This window comes from Schistocerca piceifrons, chromosome X (assembly GCF_021461385.2).
Source record: "Schistocerca piceifrons isolate TAMUIC-IGC-003096 chromosome X, iqSchPice1.1, whole genome shotgun sequence".
NCBI lineage: Eukaryota > Metazoa > Arthropoda > Insecta > Orthoptera > Acrididae > Schistocerca > Schistocerca piceifrons.
This window is the reverse complement of record NC_060149.1, coordinates 782,252,228-782,273,357: the sequence shown is the minus strand read 5'-3', so window position 1 is coordinate 782,273,357 and position 21,130 is coordinate 782,252,228. Positions and strand designations below refer to the sequence as shown.

Here is a 21,130-nt window from a genome sequence, read left to right as displayed (position 1 = left end):
TTTGCCTATGTCTCTGCATCACTGCACGCCACTGAGCACCAGCTTCAGGGGCTGTCTGCAGAGTCCATGGCTGGGCCATGAATAATGACTATCAGTTTGCTTCTGAAAAATAATGATTTGTGCATTTTTGTTAACTGGCAGTGCGGGATTAGGCGAGCGGTCTAAGGCGCTACAGTCATGGACTGTGGGGCTGGTCCCGGCGGAGGTTCAAGTTCTCCCTCGGGCATAGGTGTGTGTGTTTGTCCTTAGCATAATTTAGTCACTTGAAGCCATTGAAACTTTCCAATTCTTAGGTGTTTTATTTGACAACAAGCTTACTTGGCTGCCACATGTCTGCCAGCTCAAGGCAACTTGCATGAAGAAGCTGAGTGCTCTCCATTTTCATAGTCACTCCTCGTGGGCAAAGTGCTGATTTGATCCTGCTTGGACTATGGATGTGTTGCCTGTGGGTCAGCTGCAGCATCTGTACTGAACTTGCTGGACCCTGTTCACCACACTGGCATGTGGTTGGCAGTGGGGGTCTTCCATATGAGCCCTGTTGTCAGCCTCCTGGCAGAAGCCGATGTCCCACTGCTGCGGGTTGGATGACAGCAGCTTCTGGCAAGTTACTCAAGCACAATCTGTCAGAAGCCTACCCTCCTAGGTCACTCAACTCTGTTCCAAAACATCAGTTCCGACAGTTTGCACATCACCCAAAAATGGGTAGATCAGCTGGAATCCGACTCGATATTCTGCTGAAGGACCTCCAACAGCCTTTGTTAGTCTGTGCTCCTTGGGCTCCCTCTTGACACACCCTGTGGGCTGTACCCTGTGCTGTGATATGGATGGACCTCTTTGTGGCCCCAAGGAGGATGCTGATCCTACCCTTCTCCAATACCTGTTTCTCTCTATCCTCCACAATTATTCTAATTTGGTATACATCTTCACAGATGGATCGAAAGTGAGTGACAGGGTCAGTTATGCTTTTGCACATGTAAGGAGACATGAGAACCAATCTCTGCCAAGTGCCTGCTGTGTATACACTGCAGAGTTGGTTGCCATCTCTCAGGCTTTGCGGTATGTCAAATTCCAGGCCACGACAAACTTTCTGAACTGTAGTGACTCCACGAGTTGCTTAAACGACATAACCGCGTGCTATGCCAAAAATCGTTTGGTTGACAACATCCAGGATCTACTAGCTGACCTCTACAGCTCTGGACACCAAACCACATAGGCATTCCAGGAAATGAACTCGCCGACCGTCTAGCTAAAGAGACAACTACAGGAGGTCAACATGACTTCTGGGTACCGGGCATAACTTATAATTATAACTTCAATGCAATATTTTGAGGCTCTGGGAACTGTAATGGCAGGCTACTACAACCCAAAACAAGTTGAGAATGATTAAAGGGTCCACTAATGTGTGGTATACATCTTTCCAGGTGTCTCGGAAAGATGCCATTGTGTTGTGCCAACTACGCATATGCTGCACAAGACTCACCCACAATTTCCTTCTGCATCAGGAGGGTCCTCGCCACTGAAGCTGCGGTAGTTTACTGACGATAGTGCATGTTCATGTTGAGTAAGCTCTGCTGACCGATTTGCGGCACGCTCTCAGCTTGCCTACCTCAGTTCCTCAGACGCTTGCTGATGACATAACAGCCACTACCAAAGTGTTGCATTTCCTGAGGGAGAACTGATTTTACTCCAACCTATAATATTCCTCCGTTTCCAGTGTTAGGGGCAGTTATGGGGGAGAGAGCCTCCCCTGTGGCAGGCACCTCCCAAGTGACCACAAATTACTTTCTTCCCCCCTCACATTGTTGTACCTTCAGGCCCTTTTGTACAAGATGTTGCCTGAGTTTTCTCTATTTTTCTTTTACCTATTGTGTTACGACAACTGTCATGCCCTTTTAAACTCCTTGACGCGCTTATCTAGTTTTAGCAACCAAGTCCCAAATTTTTTTCTCGCTTTTTACCTATTTGTTTCTCTCACGATGATGAGTGACTGATGACCCAGTAGTTTAGTCCCTTCAAACACACATCATCATCATAATCTTTTTCATACTTGAATGATTCCAGCAAACCACATTATTCATGGACTAACATCTTCCCAAATTTTAATTTCATATAACTTTTTGCCGTACTTCTGCCAGTCTCTCTCTCTCTCTCTCTCTCTCTCTCTCTCTCTCTCTCTCTCTCTCTCTCTCAGGCTATTACCTGACAATTTCTCAAGTGTTGTCAGGTGGATCTATGTATATCATATGATGTTTTACAGAGACCTCACACTGTCTAAATAACAATGTGACTTCAATTTGACCTTCTGTAATGCCTGGGAACCAATTTTATTTATAATAAACTAGCAATTATTTAGGGGCAACAGCCACAGTGGTAACCGGGAATTTTTTCATCCGGGAGAAAACCGGGAAAAACACTGAAATTTTTTGAATTCCGGGAATTTCTCGTTGTTTCAGTTTTCTGTTAAATTTTTGTAGTGTCGACTAGTAAGAACTGATACTCCAACAAAGAATTTTACTCAATCCCGCTACTTCAATGTAATGCTGCAGCAATAAAACATAAACAAGGAGCAAAAAACCTAAGTTGCAAAGGAAATGCGCCATTTACAGCAACAAAACACAGTGCACACACAAACGTCTGCCAACAGCAAAATATGTCAAAGGCTTTAGGACGAAGACTATGCAATAATTCGTAACAACAAACTGCTTCCGAGGGGCATGACGTCACAACTGTTTCACTAGGTTCATTTGAGTAGTTGCGAGCGGGCTTATGCGCATACGCAGTTGAGTCACGTGCGGCTATTGGCTGTACTCAAGGTAACTAGACACGAGCTGTACCAGCAGTAGCGACAAGGAACCAGATGCTACCCAGAAACATTTGTCTTGCACGCCCAAGCTGCCAGATTCGCACATGGGCAGGGCAGTTTGAGTTGTTGTGGGATGAGGGGTAGTCTCCATGTTAACCGTATTTACGTTCAGTGATTTTGGGTCAAATGAAAACAAAACGGATTTCTTTGGCCGGGAGCTATAAAGTGAATTAAAATACATTCACATAATTATGGAAGGCTAAAGCTAGTTTCAGTTTTCTGATTTTGTTTTATTTCCTGGTTTTTGGCAACCGGGCGTTAATTGCCTTGCAGAACACTGAAATTATTTTTTTCGATTTGATAAAAAAAATTGGCCTTAGTTAATCTTTTCCTCAGAGGCAGTCAATTTATTGGGAACACTATTGGCTAGTGTTAAATGATTGTGGAATTTCAAGAGCACATTGTTATCTTTTGGGACGTATGACATTAAGCCATAATAAAGAACTAAACATGAGATAATACGGTACTGGTACTCCAAAAATATTTGCATCCCGAAAACCACACTGAAAAGTTTGGTATCAGCTTGAGGCATACATCTTTGTGAATGTGGACAGACGAATGTGCTGTTTAAGTCGAATTATGCATTTTATTATCGTTTGCGAAATTCTGATCCTCTCGGGGTATCCTCTGATGTCCTGTTTCATTTATGGCATAATGTAAGTTCTCTTAATGTTGTATACGTAATGGACATACGGACTACCTACATCATCGTAGCTGCACAGACAGAGTAACACCGTATTCTGGCGCTTTCTGACAACTGCTGAAATGAATTCTAATAGGTCGTGAGAAAATATTGCAATTGGTGGTTTGTAGCTTTTCTTGTAGCTACACTATGTAAATTAATTTATACCATTAACTTTTCCTGTTTGTGTGTTCGCGCTACTTAACAGTGATGTTGCTATAGGCTGACAAGATCACATGTCCTATGCTCTGAATTGCTAAGGTATGTTTACACACGACACATCTTCTGAAAGACGAAAACTGAATTTTGGAAACCGTCTTTCGCTGTCTGAAGCGGATTATGCTAGTCCAGTTAACTACGGTGCCTGGAAAACAGCAGATCTAGTGTATGATTTAGTCAGCACAATCGCTATTCCTCTTCCATTAGACGAGGTGTAAACAGCTTCAGTCTAATATTTCTATTTACCCTTCACTGTACAATAAGACACTTCGTCCATATTAGCCGAAATTTTTAAAAACAAAACAAAACCTGACAGCCCAAGCACGTTTCAATACCGGCTGCGTTTACATGGGAACGAAAATCGATTGCGGAATTGGAAAACAGGCACCAGAAGCGGATTTACAGAACTGATTTTGAAGTGTTTACATGTCACCCAGAAGCAGTATTTGGAGATCGGTTTTGGGTGCCCCATGTAAACGCGATGAGTATCTGCTACCATCGGCTAGCGAGATCACGTGACATGAGCTATGATTGGCTTACAAAAGTGCATCACGTTCTCGACTTCAATGCTTCGGAAACTAACTTTCTGTATTTATTGGAATTCGATTATATAAATTCGTAATACAAAAATATGCAGTGTACATGTTGCTACAAATCAAATATGTTTCGGAAAGGAATTTTTTCTGAGGTTCGTTCCCTAAAGGGGCACTGGCATACAAAACCTTGACCATTCAAAGGATTGATAAGTTTTCCGATTCCGAGGGAAAGTATTCTGTCACTTAACATGGAAAAAAGTGTATTTTCTTCCGGGAGAAAATGTATTTTTTAACCGGAAAATACCGAATTTTTTTTTTCCTTGTCCAGGTATTTTTCAGTTTAACAACACAAAATGCTATATTCTCTTTTCTGTGTGAGGTACTGGATGGGTCAAACAAAAGGTTTCGAACACTAGTTTTGATTTAACTAAGGTGTTTGATTGTGTTGATCACAAAATATTGCTCCAGAAGCTGGACCATTACAGAATACGGGGTGTAGTTCACAATTGGTTCACCTCTTACTTTAGGAACAGACAGCAAAAGTTCATTATTCACAGTGTTGAGAATGACTGTGATGTAGGGTCTGAGTGGGGTACAGTAAAATGGGGGGGGGGGGGGGGGGTGCTCCAGGGATCAGTGTTGGGGTCACTTCTGTTCCTTATTTATATAAATGATATGCACTCTAGTATTATGGGTAATTTTAAAATATTTCTTTTTGCTGATGACACTCTAGTTTGGTAGTAGAGGATGTTGTGTGCAACATTGGCTTGGTTCAAATAATGCAGTCCAAGACATAAGTTCATGGCTTGTATAAAATAAACTAACGCTAAATCACAGTAAGACTCAGTTTTTACAGTTTCTAACACACAATTCAACGAAACCCGACGTTTTAATTTCACAGAATGAGCATATGATTAGTGAAACTGAACCATTCAAATTTCTAGGTGTTCAGATAGATAGTAAACTGTCGTGGAAAGCCAAGATTCAGGATCTTGTTCTAACACTTAATGCTGCCATTATTACTATTAGAATGGTATCTGAAGTAAGTGATCATTTGACACAAAAATTAGCCTACTTTGCTCATTTTCATTTGCTTATGTCATATGGTATTATATTTTGGGGAAACTCTTCCCATTCTAAAAGTATATTTTTGTCTCAGAAACCGGTGGTTCGGGCAATAAGTGATGTAAGTTTGCGAACCACTTGTCGACCCCTGTTCACTAGTCTGGGTATTTTGACATTGGCGCTTTCAATATATATATATTCTGTACTGTCATTTCTTGTTAACAATTTCAGCTTATTCCGAAGAATAAGCAGCTTTCACGCAGTTAATACTCGGCAGAAATCAAACCTACATTTGGATCGGACTTCCATAACTCTTGTGCAGAAAAGTGTGCAGTATGCTGCTGCATCCATTTTCAATAAGCTACCACAAGAATTCAAAAATCTTAACAGTAATCTATGCTCTTTCATATCAAAACTGAAGTGCTTCCTCATGGGTCACTCCTTCTATTCTGTTGAGGAGTTCCTTGAAAAATTAAGGTGATTCTTGTTGTATTGTTGATTGTGTGTATTTAAACTTATGGCTTGACTTTTTTGGGTTCATAAACATTTTATTTTTATCTGTTATTACTTTTATGTTGTAATTTCATGTAGTGACATGGTCCATGACGTTGGAGATTTGCTCCTCAATTTTATCCTACAGAACTTGACATGTATATAAAAAAGTAATAAATAAAAACTGACTGGGAACTGCTTCAGAAACTTCCTTGTTCCACAGTATGACCCCAGGCCTTTATTACATTGATAATCAGATGATACAACACTTGAATGTTACTCAAAGTCTGCATCTACTCTGTGTCTTCAACCATACTTGCCCGGAGGTGCCTTCCCATTCCTTAAACCAGGCAAAAACCCAATGACTGACCATTTAGCTGCACCAATTTGCTCTGCAAACTGCTTGAAAGGATGGTTATCCATAGTTTATGGTGGGTTCCCAAATCTCTGGGCCTTTTGTCCTCCTATCAGTGTGGTCTGTGTGAGGGTAATCTTCAACTGTCATTTGGTTAGGTTGGAAACAGTAATCGGCAGGCTTTTTCTAAATGTCAACACACCATCACAGTCTCTTTTGACCTACATAAGGCATACGACACCACTTGGTGTCACCACATTTTACTTACCCTACATGAGTAGGGCTTTTGAGGCTCCTACCAGTTTTTGTTCATCAGTTTTTATCCCACTGGTTATTCCAGCTTGGAGGTGGTGCTTCACTACGCTGTCCACAGATCCAAGAGAATGGCATCCCACAGGGCTGTGCACTAAGTGTCACATACTTCCTCGTTGCCGCTGATGGGCTAATGAACTCTGTCATTCTGTTGATCATCCCTGCACTGTATGTTGATGGCTGTTGCTTTTGGTACAACTCCCACTTGATAGACTCAGCTGAATGCCAGCTCCAGTGTGTCATTCAAAGGGCCTCCACGTGGACACTTTTGTATGATTTCCAGTTCTCTTCTGCAAAAATGTGGATCATGCATTTCTGTCATTATATCCTCCATCCTGACCCAGACTCTAGTTGAGTACCTAGTGCTTGGATATTATTGCACAGTCCACTTTTTTTGGGCCTCCTTTTTGATGAAAAGCTGACTTGGCTGTCCCATATTTGTCAACTAAAGCCTAGCTGCATGCGGAAGCTTAACACTCTCTGCTTCCTTGTCTGTACTTCTCGGGTTGCGGATTGTTCTACTCTTCTTCTTCCCCTCCAGTGGGATTAAAATTTGTCCCACAGCCCTCTGCCAGGACCGATTCATTTCAGTATTGTAAAATTCCAGATGCCCCCATAACCTTTCAGCACCTGTTATGTTCAGTTCCACAGAAGCTTTGGGTTCTGCCCTCTTTTAGACTGACAGCTCTAAAACTGTAGACAGGATGGGTTATGCTTTTGCATCTCCTGCTGGTCAGGAACACCATTTCTTGCCAAGAAAATACAGTATTTTTATGGTGGAGCTGATAGCTCCAGTGTATTAAACAGGCACCCTGTGACCACATTTTAATAGATAGTGATGCAGTGAGGAGTCTCTGGACCATTAACTGATGTTACTCTTATCACCCTATGGTCTCTGTTATTCAGACCTTTTCACTGAACTTTGCCATACTGCCTGCTTGGTTGTCTGTCTCTGGGTCCCAAATCATATAGGTATCCCAGAGAATGAAATGCTTGGATACTCCCCTCTCTAATAAACTCTGCACCATGGCTGCATGACTCTCTTCCTTCCGTTCCTCCTGGAAGGAGTCCAGCATTCTTTGTATCAGTCATACCAGACCAACCCATAGTTTTATCTTATGTAACAACTGACCTACATATTGTGGCTGCAGAGCATTAGAGAGAGTGACACATATAGTGGTGGAATGCCCTCTCTTCCTGGCCCTTTATGCTGAACATGGCCTTTCGAATTGTTTGCCTCTAATGTTGGTGAATGATTCATGTATGGTTGAATTGGTTTACCGTTTTATTCTTAAATATAAGGTTTTAAGCTACTTTCAGGGTGGGAGGTTATGGCTGGGGCATCTCCTGCCGAATGCTGGATGTGGGGGACCTCTGACCCCATCTCCTTGACCAGTTCATTCTTTTCATCCCTCTTTTTCTCTGTTTTAATTGCTTTAAATGTGGTTTGCCTCCTTTTCTGCTTCATTATGTTTTCCGTTTTAGGGGCAGCACTCTGTTGAATAGTTTTCTTTAATGTCTGGTTCAGAGGTGGGACGGCTGTGGGTTGGACACCTCCCATCACATGTAGAGCCCTGGGGATGTCCACGTGCTACCTTACCATTTCTCTTATCTTGTTTTTATTATTGATGGTTCAACAGCTGTCTACTATGTTTTTAGCCTTCTCAGTTTTATTGTTCTGAATCTGTCAACTAGAAGGCTTTCTTTGCTATGTAACTGTCTTCATCCTTCATTAGGTTGGCTGGGTAAGATACGGTGTATGGTTTCTCTCACCATGAATGAGCCCTGGGAGACCCCTTCTCTGTTCTGACCTACTTATCAGCCCAACCCATATACTTCTCTGTAAATTATTTCTCAGCTTTGGCATCAGTATTGCCTTCAATGCCTCGATTTTACTGCTCCTGTCTACTTCCATAATCAGATCATGTTCCCCATGGACATCACTAACTCCAGGTGAACTACCGCAGGACTGAAGGTCTTGATGACAACTGAGCAAGGTGGCGCAGTGTTTAACAAACTGGAGTTGCATTTGGGAGGATGATGCTTCAAACTTGCATCCGGCCATCCTGATTTAAGTTTTCTGTGATTTCCCCAAATGCTAGGATGGTGCCTTTGAAAGGGTACAGCTGACTTCCTTCCGCATCCTTCCCTAATTTGATGGGACCAATGACCTCACTGTTTGGTCCCCTCCCCTAAATCAAACAACCAAGCAACTAACTTGATGAACTTGCTGTTTAGTCCCTTAACACACAATCTACCAAACAAGTTACCATATACTAGGTTATTACCCTGGGCAGGGCTCTGATACACAAAAATGAAAATCAATGGCAGAAACGTCATCCTTCAGCAAACTGTAGCATTAAATTAAGATGGTAAACCACCAGATGGTAAACCAACAGAATAGGCCTGTCCCAGCTGGTACAAATCCACCAATGCAAAGCAAGTTGATGAGGCACTTTATGAAATGTGCAGACTGGTAACAGACTGACTGAAACCTACTCCCATGAATAGTGCCTACCACTTGATTGTAATCACTCCACTGACAATATGGCAGAATCCAACTGCCTTCAAAGAGAGAATAGTCCTCCATTTCTCATCAAAACTCAATATACAGTATTAGACCAGCTGCCCAAAGGCTTAAATCTGGAAGTAGTTTTCTCAGAAAAATCGAGAACTAAGATTGTCAGACCCAACCTAAAGTGGGCATGTGGTGATGTTGCTAACTTTAAAAGATTGTTATGAAAGGAACCATCAGAACTAGCACTTGGCCATAATGAAAACATACCTGAAGTGACTGCAGGCATAAGCAACACGACCCAAAGTAAATGTTTTAAAATGTAGACACCCAGTACTTTCTAACCTGTGAGATCCAAAAAATACATGTGTATTCCTGCCTTGATAACAACACTCAGTGTTGCTTCAAGAACTTCATCTCAGCAGCTCTTAATATAGCTAATCTAAAAAATGGTTCAAATGGCTCTGAGCACTATGCGACTTAACTTCTGAGGTCATCAGTCGCCTAGAACTTAGAACTAATTAAACCTAACTAACCTAAGGACATCACACACATCTATGCCTGAGACAGGATTCGAACCTGCGACCATAGCGGTCACTCAGTTCCAGACTGTAGCGCCGAGAACCGCACGGCCACTGCGGCCGGCGAGCTAATCTAACCTGGTCCTGCGAACCTGATGTGTTCTGTAATATATGTACATTTTTTTCTGTTAGTTGCTGTAAATATTAAAAGTGCTGTTAGTGTACTTGGCTATTATGTTCCCATAAACTTTAGTTCTTTTTATTTTTAATTTGTAAACTGATGCTTCTGACAAGAAAAATCCAAACAATAGAGCCCCTATTAACAATGTGGATACTGGAAATAGAGCTGACATTATTATAAATTATGTAAGAAGAGTAGTTGAAGTTATGTAATTGGTCTATGCAGGCTGCTCTGTTTCCAAAATTAGCATAGTAATGTTGACATGTGTCAAATGCTAGTTGCAACATGTGCTGTTTAAGGAACTCACACCACAGATAGAAAATAGCCTGTCCTAAATGATGCAATATCTCCGTGTAACAACAAACTCTTAAGTACGAGAACAGCTGTTTAAGACATTAAGCGGCTGTTTTGAGCAAAATGGTTTTGCCATTTCTGTAATTCACTCTAGCCTCATGCAGCACATTTCACTATGCATTATTACTATTACTATTACTATTACCATTACTATTACCATTCAGTAAGATAAATGTGAAATGGACCTTGTATGGTGACCATATTGGCACCAAGGCATCACAGTAAAAAAAGATTCAAAAACCTTTTTAACAGAGCTGTCTTGCAAAAAAAAAAAAAAAAAAAAAAAAACCTAATTGAGCCAGTTAACATAATGGCTCATATTGGAGAGCAGAAGGCTTAAAATCTATTTTATCATCCTCATTTAGGTTTCCCATTGTTTCAAACAAATAAAAGATAAATGCCATGGTGGGTCCCTGAAAAAGATCACACTGATTTCCTGCCTCGTCCTTTGGAACAGAGCTTTTTCTCCATCAGTACTGACCTCAACATTGTCTAAGCTCTCTCCCTCTTTTATTTGGACTATTTGTATACTTAAGAGAATGATGTGGATGTTTCTATTTTTCAGAGCCAATGGAAAATCTTTTGTTTGTGATGTGAATGGATTTAGTTTTGTCAAAAATTCTAACAAGTATTATGATGACTGTGCCAAAATATTGGGCAATATGATTCTTCGTAAGCTTGCCCCAACACTCCATATACCTTGGTCTATACCATTCCAACTTGATGATCCACCAATTGTGCCAACAACTTTTGGAAAAATGTGAGTAATTACCTTATATTGTACTTTGGCATATTAAAGTATTAATTGTATGTTTGAATGTTATGTTTACTCTTATTGTTTTTGTGTATATGCTGTAGAAATCAGTGCTCAGGGGCTAAGAATTTATTTGGCAGGTACAGGTTTGCTGAACCTGGAGTTTCTGAGTTGGGGGCTGCCAAGCACTACCAGTCCTATGTCACTGTAAACAGTGGACATGGTTCAGCAACCACTGTATTGCATGGGGGTGGAATGTTGTGTACCGCAGGGAATTGGGACCTTGGCTTTACCACCCAGATTTCGAGGCTAAAAGAAACCTCTGTAAAAATCCTCTCAATCACAAGATGTGCTGCATGCCGATGAAAAGCATGACTGTTGAGATGGGACAGTCATTAGTAGGCAACCCCTGGGGAGTCTACCACACCTCAGTTATATAAGGCTTACTCAGGCGAGTGGGACTCTGAGTGGACCCTTTTTTCTCTAGCCGCTCGTGTTACCGAGATGGAATACTCGAAATTTTCTCCTCGACCACCCAGGAAAATGGGTGAGCCTGTGGTAGGTACCAACACCCAATCGCTCTAGAGGCCTATGTGTCGAGTCCTCTAGAGTCTGGATTTGTTCAGGGCAGTTCAGTTTTTAGTAACAGAATGCATGCTGTAGATCAGAATGTGTTTTTGATAGTTACAAGAAGAGGGGGAAGCTTTGAGAAAGTTTATCATTTCTACATTCAGAAGGGTTGAGAGGGCATAGCAAGTACATTGAAATTTGTTGATCTGTTGCACTTGTTGAAGCCTCTAGTTATCAACAAGTAACAAACCTGCAGAAAGTGAAAAGCATGGTGGAATATACCATTGAAACTAAACCTCAAACTACAGTAAAGGTGTTGTGATGTGCAGGGATCTGGTGGAAATTCCAAAAGAAGAACTGGAAGTTGATTGGGCCCAAGAAGGCTTTGTTGACATGCAGAATGTCATGAAAAGGGTGAGGTAATATGGTCAAATCTGTTCGTTCATCACTTTCAACAGCACGGAGCTCCCAGAATATGTCAATGCAGGTTTTCTTTGTTTAAATATGCACCCTTATGGCCCCACCTAATGCACTGCTTTAAATGCCAGCCCTTTGTGGACACTAATCTTGGATGTAAGGGAGAAGCTACTTGTGGCAAATGTGGTAAGGCTGCCCATGACAGAGTTGTTTGTTGTTCTTCTTTCAAGTGTGTGAATTGCTGTGGTAATTGTCCTGTCTGGAGTAGGGACTGCAGCATATAATGTGAAGAACAGAAGATACAGGAGCTTAACACTATGAAGTGCATCTCGTACGGTCTGCCAAAAAGATGTACAAGGCCATGCTCCCCCCCCCCCCCCGCTGCCACATTTGCTTCAGTTCTTAAACTGCCCATTCAGGAAACCAGTGTTGCTACATAAACAGAAGTTACTAGTGTTGGCACTAGTACCTACATTTGCCAATGCAGTTGTGCTGTTACAGTTACTTTGAAGCCCTTACCTCCACTCCAGAACATCAGAAAAGGCCATGGTTGCTGATGTTGTGGAGCTCCCTGCACCTTCAAAGGTTCAGTGTTGTCCACTGTCAAAGTGCTGCCACTACTACTATCATGCTTGTCTCTGAAGCCTCCACAAGCCCAAAAAGTCCAAGGCATCTGCTGACAGATGGGAAATGAGCAGTCCAACAAACAGATGGGAAGTGAGCAGACCAACAATGTTGAAGTCACTGTCTCTGACATCTCGTCTTCAGAGCCCAAGAATAAGCCTCCACCCATTACAGGCTTCCCTCCCTGGTGGAAAGGCAGGGTAAAAGTGCTACTCGCCCCATCAGCCACAAATGGCTCCCATACTACAGTGGAACATTAATGACTTCAGAACACATGTGGAGGAACTAAACCTACTAGCACAGGAATGTGTTTGCGGAAAACACATGTTAAAGTGTCTCATGCCCTAGTACTAGCGGCTACACACTTCATTGGGAGAACAACTTGATTGGGAAAAGGCCCAAAGAAGGGTTCACTGCATTTGTCAATAATGTGCACCACTGCTCTGCTCTGCTCTTCCCTTGGCTACTAGCCTGCAAGCAGTTGCAGTTGGAAGTTGTGTGTCTGAGGATACTGTTTGCTCACTGTATTTACCTCCACAAGGTGCAATAGACTCGGAGGCTTTCACAAATCTTGTATAACAACTCCCCTGACCATTTCTCGTACTGGTAGACTTCAATGCCTATCAGGTATTGTAGGACTTTATCAGCACCTGCCCTCAGGGGGTCAGATTTTGGAGAGCTTGGCGATGTTTGGTGAGTTGTGCTTCCTCAACACAGACACTTCCACTCATTTTTGTGCTGCTACTTGGTCATCCTCAGCCATCAACCTCTCTTTCTGCTCCCCAGCCTTTGTGGTCTCTCTTCAGTAAGAATTCATTGATGACCTTCATTCCAATGACCACTTCCCACTCTAGAAACAGGGGTGTCCCCAAACAACATCGCAGACAGTAGCAGAGCATTCTGCACTGCTACCGCCACTGCCAGCCAGGAACAGTGTTCCGTCATCACCATTCTACCATGGAGAGAATTGAGTTGGACTTCTGGTCACTATTTCAGAGTCTATAAACTGCCCATTCTCCATGTGGAAGTTCGGTGTGGCACTGCCTGATGATCAGTGCCAGGTTGTGACCAAATCCATTACAGCACCCTGCAGCACTTGCAAATGTGTCAAAGGAAATCCTCTTTAATTCTCTAGGGCTGACAGGCCAATATCTTGACTTGTTGTGAGAGGCAATTTCAGTACCTCTCCTCAAAGCAGGAAAGGACTGAACATTTACCAGCAGCTATTGGAGTGTCACTTTCATCAGCTGAGTAGGAAATACTCCAGAATGCATGGTCAACCGTTGTCTGGTCTGAATATTAGAGATGAGGCAACGTTTGTATGTGCACGCCTGTTTTAATCATTCTTGTCAGATATTTACTTTCCATGAACTACATATTTGGGACATCATTCTCCCTATCAAAGGCTGTGTGACGTTTCTGGACCTTATTTTTGACTTAAAACTGTCATGGTTACCACACCTAAAGGACAAGAAGGCAAGTGCCCCAATGCACTAAATATCTTGAAACGTCTTAGTCACATTTCTTGGGTAACAGAGAAGGTGCACCTGCTCCAGTTGTATTGGGCCTTCGTGTGGTTCCAGGTGGACTATGGGTGCACGGTGTACAGGTCAGTGAGGTCTTCTTGCATGAAGATCATTGATTGACTCTACATACCATGAGGTGATCAGCTGGGGCACTTACAGGACCAGTCCCTATAACACCACTTACAAACTGCTGGCAACTCCTCATGGTGCATCAGGCATGTGCATTCCTCATTACCCGAACTTCCCCAGCATACCATACCATTGTTTGTCCAGCTATGGAATGCCTCTTTAACAGTCATCCGTGGGCAACCAGGCCATTTGGGATCTGTGCAAAGTGTGTGCTGGCGTCCCTTGGTGTGGGGCACAACAGACTCAAATATGGGATTTTAACTGACTGCCACCCTGGTTACTGTAGAGGCCCAGAGTAAGTCTAGATTTAGTGCAATACAGGACAGATTGCACTCTTGCTTATATTTTTAATACAATATTTTCTGATACTTTAAATGAGCATCATCACAAACTAAACTACTAAGCTCTGTCCAAACAGGCCTTGAAAGGCCCAACAAGTATCAATTGACCACTGTGTCATCATCATCATCTGATAGACGTTATTAGATGCAGATATGGAGGGGCACATGCACAGCACACCAGTCTTCCAGTCATTGTCAGTTTTTGCAACCTGAGCTGCAAATTCTCACTTTACTAGCTCCTCAATTGGCCCCACAAGGGGTGAGTGTACCCCACTTGCTGACAGCACGTGGCAGATCTAGATGATCATCCATCTGAGTGATAGCCAAGCCCGACAGCGCATAACAGAGCTTAATTTCGGTGATCTGATGGGAACCAGTGTTACCACTGTGGCAAGGATATTGGTAGCACCACAACTAGGTAGCTGTATTCACAGATAGATCTAAGCAGGGCGATTGCATTGGCTGCTCTTTTGTTTTCTCTGGTTGTATCATCAAGATTTGATTGCCTCCAGACTTCACTGTCTTCTATGTTGAATTTTCTGCGATCTTATTGCTGGAGCAGATGAGATGCACCATGCCTGTTAAATTTCTTGTCTGTTTAGACTCCGTGAGTGTGCTTCAGTCTCTGTAGTGCTGGTATCCAGCTGATAAAGTAGTCTGACATATCCTGTCTCCAAGTACAAAGGCTGGGGAGGAGGTGTCTTTTTGCTGGGAGCCAGGGCACATGGGGTTTGTGGGGTATTAAAGGGCAGATGTAGCAGTGAAGGAGGCTCATCGTGATCCACAGTTGGTTCAGTGGCTGTTTCAAAAGAGTCGCATGTTGGCTGGAAGAAAAGGGGCTAGAAGTGACGTGTAGGTGGCATGAGATGCTCCTTATTTGTCTTTGCATAGGCCACAGCCCTATGATGTGTGGCTTCTTGCTCCAGCGAGGGGACCCTCCAGTGTGTGGTGATTGTGGTGTACAGATCACTGTGTGCAACATTATACCCGACTACGTTTTATTTTCAAACCAAAGAACAGTGGCAGATTTGCTGACAGATCTGCCCTCTATTTTAAGTGACAGACAAATGAATGTAGTGAGAGTTTTAAGGTTTTGTGATACGCTCAACTTGTTTCATAAGATTTTAGGGCGATGTTCTTAATGTGTTAACTGAGTAATTGGCTCATCAATGGTTTTTGTAAGTGGTCTGCCAGTCACATTTCCCTTTGCTGTTATTTAAGCTCTATCATTTTAATACCAGGTATAGCAACTTTCACCCTTTCTCCGTTGTCTTACAGCTTGTGGACCAATGTGAGTGAGATAAGAGTGAGTGACATTTTGTAGGTTTGCTTTCCACTGTGTGATAACATTTTTAACCATTTCCTGACATTTGTTTGTGTTAATATTTGCCAGGGTACTGATGAGCTCACTGTTGGGTGCCTGTAAACTAAACACACACACACACACACACACACACACACACACACACACACAACCCTGTAAAATCCAGTATTTGAATTGTGCAGGTAAATATTGTAGTAATATTATCATCTCATACACTCTGTTTTCCACCTGATTTGTTCAAAGAATTTTCGTTGAGAGCTCAATGTAAACAGGAATCTTTATTTATTATTTTCGAGTTGTCTTGGCAGTGAAACATTATCTTACTACTATACTGCTTTAGTAACTTACAAATTTTAATACTTAACTCAAACATCTTCTAATTTTGTAGGATGGAGCTGAGATGTGTTGTTGCTATTATTAGACATGGAGATCGGACTCCAAAACAGAAAATGAAGGTTGAAGTTCGACATCCAAAGTAAGTTCCATTTTAAATTGTGAAATTTTGCAATATGAACATTCCTGGTCCTGTTCTAAGAAAGAATTACACAATGTGCGTTACTTACTTTGGCACTAAATTAAGTTATTAACATATAATTTCCTTTGCCATATTATTAATTAGTTAATTTGTCTTAAAACAATGTTTTCCCATTCTTTTTTATTTGCACTGTTTACAGGTTTTTTGAGATATTTGAAAAGTACGATGGTTATAAAGATGGCCATGTTAAATTGAAACGCCCAAAACAGCTGCAGGAAATACTGGACATTGCTCGATCTCTTCTGAGTGAGATTGAGCTAAGAGAAGCTGATCCAGAAATTGAAGAGAAACAAGGAAAATTAGAACAACTGAAGAGTGTTTTGGAGATGTAATTATGAATTCGATATTTTTTTGTAGAACAATATTTTGTGTTTCAGTATGGCTGTTCATTACTCCTTGATTGGTCTTGTGCTTGCCCATTTGTATACATCTGTTCCCTTCTCTGTAAAGACCTCCAAGGGAAGCTGCACTCTAATCTCTTAGACATTGTATTTTGAAGGCCCTTTCTCCATCATGTGAGCTTTGTTTCTCTAGGTCTCACTGTCTGAGAGGTTACACCCTATCCTTCCTTGCTATACCATCTGATCTTATCATTTTTTCTATCTCAGTAATTTTGCAGATAATAAACAGTTAAAAAATCTTCTCAAAATTTTGATACTTTGTACAGATTTTCTGCAGAAGGGCTTTATATTAATCTTATGTAACTGCTAGAAGATACAGGACACCATCAGTGTGTTGACTCATTGGCTTCCCTGGAGACTGCAATGAAGAACAGTTGACATTCAGACTGTGACATACTAATCATTATGTATAAGCTTCACTTCTTGAGATGAAGAAGATTTATGTCAGTTCACTGAAGTTTGCATGAAGTTAATATTACTTAGTAATATTTAGAGGTAGTGAAATAATAAAAGTTATGGTAATATACTAGGGACTAATTGTATAAGCAGTACTGACTGGAATTTGGCTTTAGTTCAGAAGCTTAATTCCATTCATGGCTCTACTCTGTTGCATAATACTTAATTTGCATCAATTGAATGAGGTTCAGTGTTGATCTAAATTACCATGAAATACACTTGGCAACACCACTAAAATAAGCTATCAACATGATCATTGTGCTCCAACTGCAGATATTAATTATATATATCATAAATACACAAAATTTATTATTGAAGATTTGGTATTGCAAAGATGGCGAAAAATAAGCAGAAAAAGGTGCTGTTCAAACTTCCTTGCCACTGATAAAGATTTCTGCTGGAAATTATTTTGAGTCAGTATAGAGACACAGTAGAAGGCAAAAAAAGTGATAATGTTTCTGTGCCAACAAAGAAAGTCATGGAAGTAAGTTGCCATTGATTGTAATTCACTGAAAGTCAGGACAAATCATGACTGGAAAAGTTTAATGTGTTTTGACAATATAAAGAAAGGGATCAAGAAAGCAACTTGGCAGTTTGTACACTAACAAACATTACCAGAGGCAAAATAAGTGGTAAATGGGAAGAAAAAAAATCTGAAAAGTGGCCTGGGACCAAACTTCAGACCTTATGTATGATAGTCCAGTGTGTTACCACTGAGCCACCAGTAGCATCTTTGTATCACCACTGGCTGATAAGTTTGATTTTGCTAATTGAATTACGTATTTTTACTGCTTTTGTTCATTAGGGAGGGGGGGGGGGGGATGGGGGAGGGAGGTGGGCACACGTGCGCAGTTTTCATAGTAGTTCAAGCATGGATAGTTCAAAAATTTGATACAAATTTATGCTATTTGAGCCCAGAGAGCTTTTTTCTTTTAGATCCTAGAGAGTATATTCGTAAGAAATGTCCAGTCACTATTGGCTGCTGTCAAACATCGTGCACTTTACTGTTCACTGCAAATAGTTTGGATTTCACCTTACTACTTTGCTGCAGAGTGTCTGTGAAATGCTTTTAAACCAATCACATTAATTGCAAATCATCTACATAAATTTTGAGGCATCAGTTACTATCTGCACTCATTACCTACAAAGGTCATAGTTTCCTTAAGTCAACCTTAAAAATTGAAACATTTATTTTGAGTTACAGCAGTGTGGAAGTGGCATATTCACATATTTACTTACTTTTTTGTGTTAACAATTACCTCTTTATTATTTATTTCTTTTCAGTATATTTTTGTGCTAAACAAAGTCTGTTCCTCTGTAGCGTTACTAGGTTAGTTGCAGTTGAACTTGAGTTGATCTGCAAAATTTTGTCTTTCAAAGATGATTGAAGTTCACAGTGAAATAATTTGAGATTGCTGTTTGTAGAATGCATGCTTTGAAGTTCAGTTTGATTAGAGTTCATTTTTTCTGCTCATCTGAGATCAACTGCTTCACCCCTAGGTGTGTTAAAAAATGACACACATTTTAGTTTTTTGGAAGTAATTTTATTTATTCATATACATCACTGTCATCCACTTCAAAATAGTCCTCATTAGGCATTCTTCATGTGCACCAGGACATTGACCAATCTTTGAAACATTCCTGGAACTCGGTCATTAGATAGCTTTTAGTTCTCTCAGCTGTGGTAAAATAACAGAAATTTGAACTTGCACAGAAAGATTTACATTCTCATTTTTCCAGCATGCCATTCAGGAGTGGAACAGTTGAGAAATAATCTAAAGTGGTTCTATGAACCCTCTGCCAGGTGCTTTTAAGTGTGAATTGCAGAGTAATTGTGTAGATTTAGATGTAGGTGTGGATGTATTATGATAGTCCTTTAACACAGTCTTTATTTTTGGGAACAGAAAAGGGTCTTAGGGTGCCACATTTAGTGAATATGCAGGCTTGGCCATCTTTATTGTATTTGGCCAGAAATTCCCAAAGCAGCAACGAAGTGTGAGCTGGTGCTTTATCATGGTGCAGAAGCCTTGAATTGTTTCACCTCAGATATAGGCTTATTTTCTGGTTGTTTGACACACACAGCACTGAACTTGTAAGTAGTAGTTCTTATTGATCTTTCAACCTTGTGGTTCTACTAAAGGACATAACATCTGAATTGCTTGTCAGTCCCGCCAATGTGCAGCCATTAACAGCACAGTTTCACTGAGTTTTATAAGTTATTCTACCAGCTGAACTTTCAGGGAATTGTTGTCAGAGATGTGGCTCAAACCCAGCATCTCATCAGACTCTGTCTTTCCTATTGATGCTTCTAAGGCTTGAGTGCATAACTCGTTTGGGGCACTGTGGATCCATATATTTTCTCTGATTTAAAACTAGATATCAAATACATCATGCCAATAGTGGAAAAGACGCAGAGTCATTGTTACTCAAAAAAAGTATACAATCATTCAATTTTAATTAGAGTTATCTATAAATAACTCAAAATTGATGTAATATAATACTTAGTATAACATTCATGTCACAGTAAGAACATATAATTGTTATGGATGATACAAAGATAGAACTGCAACTAAAATCCTGGTTTTCAGAGTATTTAAGGCTGTTGTTTCCCCGTACATCTGGATCCAGTGCTTCTTGTGACACACAGCTACATCCTGATAGATATAATAGCATTTAAGAGGACAGATAAATTAATTTGCATCAGTCAGAATTCTGCTTGTGGCCTTTCTGCAGATGTGATGATTTTAATGTATTCCATGCAGACTGAGAGAGAGAAATCTCACCTAACACTTTACAGAAACTTAAAATGGGTCAACCGTGATGCCGTACTTAAGGACTAGTTACATAGCCCACAGCAGATTACAGGGTGTAAAACTGGGCACTGCAAATGAAGTGACTGCTCTAAAGAGCTTCCCAGAACTCTGCTCTGTACCAACATTTCAAGACTTTAACATTACCTATTGCCCTTTGTAAATGAGTTTGTAATGTTTTAACACCACTGAAGTCCAGATCCAAAAGTGGGGTCGTCAATGAAATACAACACTTAGCACTGAAGGAACATTGAACTGAAATCGTGGCCAGATAGTATTACATTTTATCCAAGCATAGAATATTGCAGAATATACAAACATTACTAACATGTAAGATATTTCAAGAACCTTCCAGAAATGTAAATACTAAATAAAAAATAATTGCTTGGGGCCAGGTTTCAGCTTATGACTTGCAGTGTGTCAGCCATCATTGCTAACCACTATGCCACACTGTACGTACCACATATTGCCACATTGATTTCTCTTCTGGAGGAACAGTGACCAGCTATTTCAGAAGTTCTCATTGGAGCTGACTACAGCACCCGGGATGTAGGTCTTGTCAATAGTCATCAGTATGGTGGGTCTGGTAGATTCTCACATTCTGGTTATGTTGTTACATTGTCTTCACTATGGTGAGCATCAAATGTAGCCCCTCCTAACCAAGCTTCATTATCATCGAGTGGGTCTTCAGTTTCCATGAACCTCCCATTTCGATATACACCTCTGGACTGTAGTAGGGCTTCATACAGAGGACATGGATGATATCTCTTGTGTCTTCTTGATGAAGGATCATAATCCTCGACTCCATATTTGATGTCTGACAAGTGATGAAGGAAATGATATGGACCAAAGTAGGGCCTTAGTAATATTTTCAATATTCCCACTTTATGTGTGGGCATAGAAATCCATACTGAGTTTCATGAGCTGTGTCTCACTGGCTGGTGCTCGGTATTATAGTGCTCTTGGGGGGGTCTTTATCGGGGTCATCCATGGTCTGAATGTGAGGCAACAGCTTTACTTCTTTGGGATGGTTGTGAGGTGTTTTGTTTACTCATCCTAAGTATCGTGTGGTTGGCACAGGAACAGTGTATCCATTGTTTTGGCCTTGTGACCATGGAGCAGAAAGAATGGTGTGAAGCTTCTAATGC

General features: G+C 41.0%; 1 protein-coding gene across 5 annotated transcripts in view; it reads left to right on the top strand.

The window, feature by feature from the left end:
• LOC124722134 (inositol hexakisphosphate and diphosphoinositol-pentakisphosphate kinase) overlaps positions 1-21,130 on the top strand; it is a 577,166-nt gene that overhangs the window by 283,496 nt on the left and 272,540 nt on the right. For all 5 annotated transcript variants that reach the window (XM_047247339.1, XM_047247338.1, XM_047247341.1 and 2 more), the window contains exons 9-11: positions 10,661-10,855; positions 16,169-16,255; positions 16,455-16,643. In XM_047247339.1, coding sequence (XP_047103295.1) covers positions 10,661-10,855; positions 16,169-16,255; positions 16,455-16,643 — 471 coding nt within the window. The remainder of the gene's footprint in view (positions 1-10,660; positions 10,856-16,168; positions 16,256-16,454; positions 16,644-21,130) is intronic.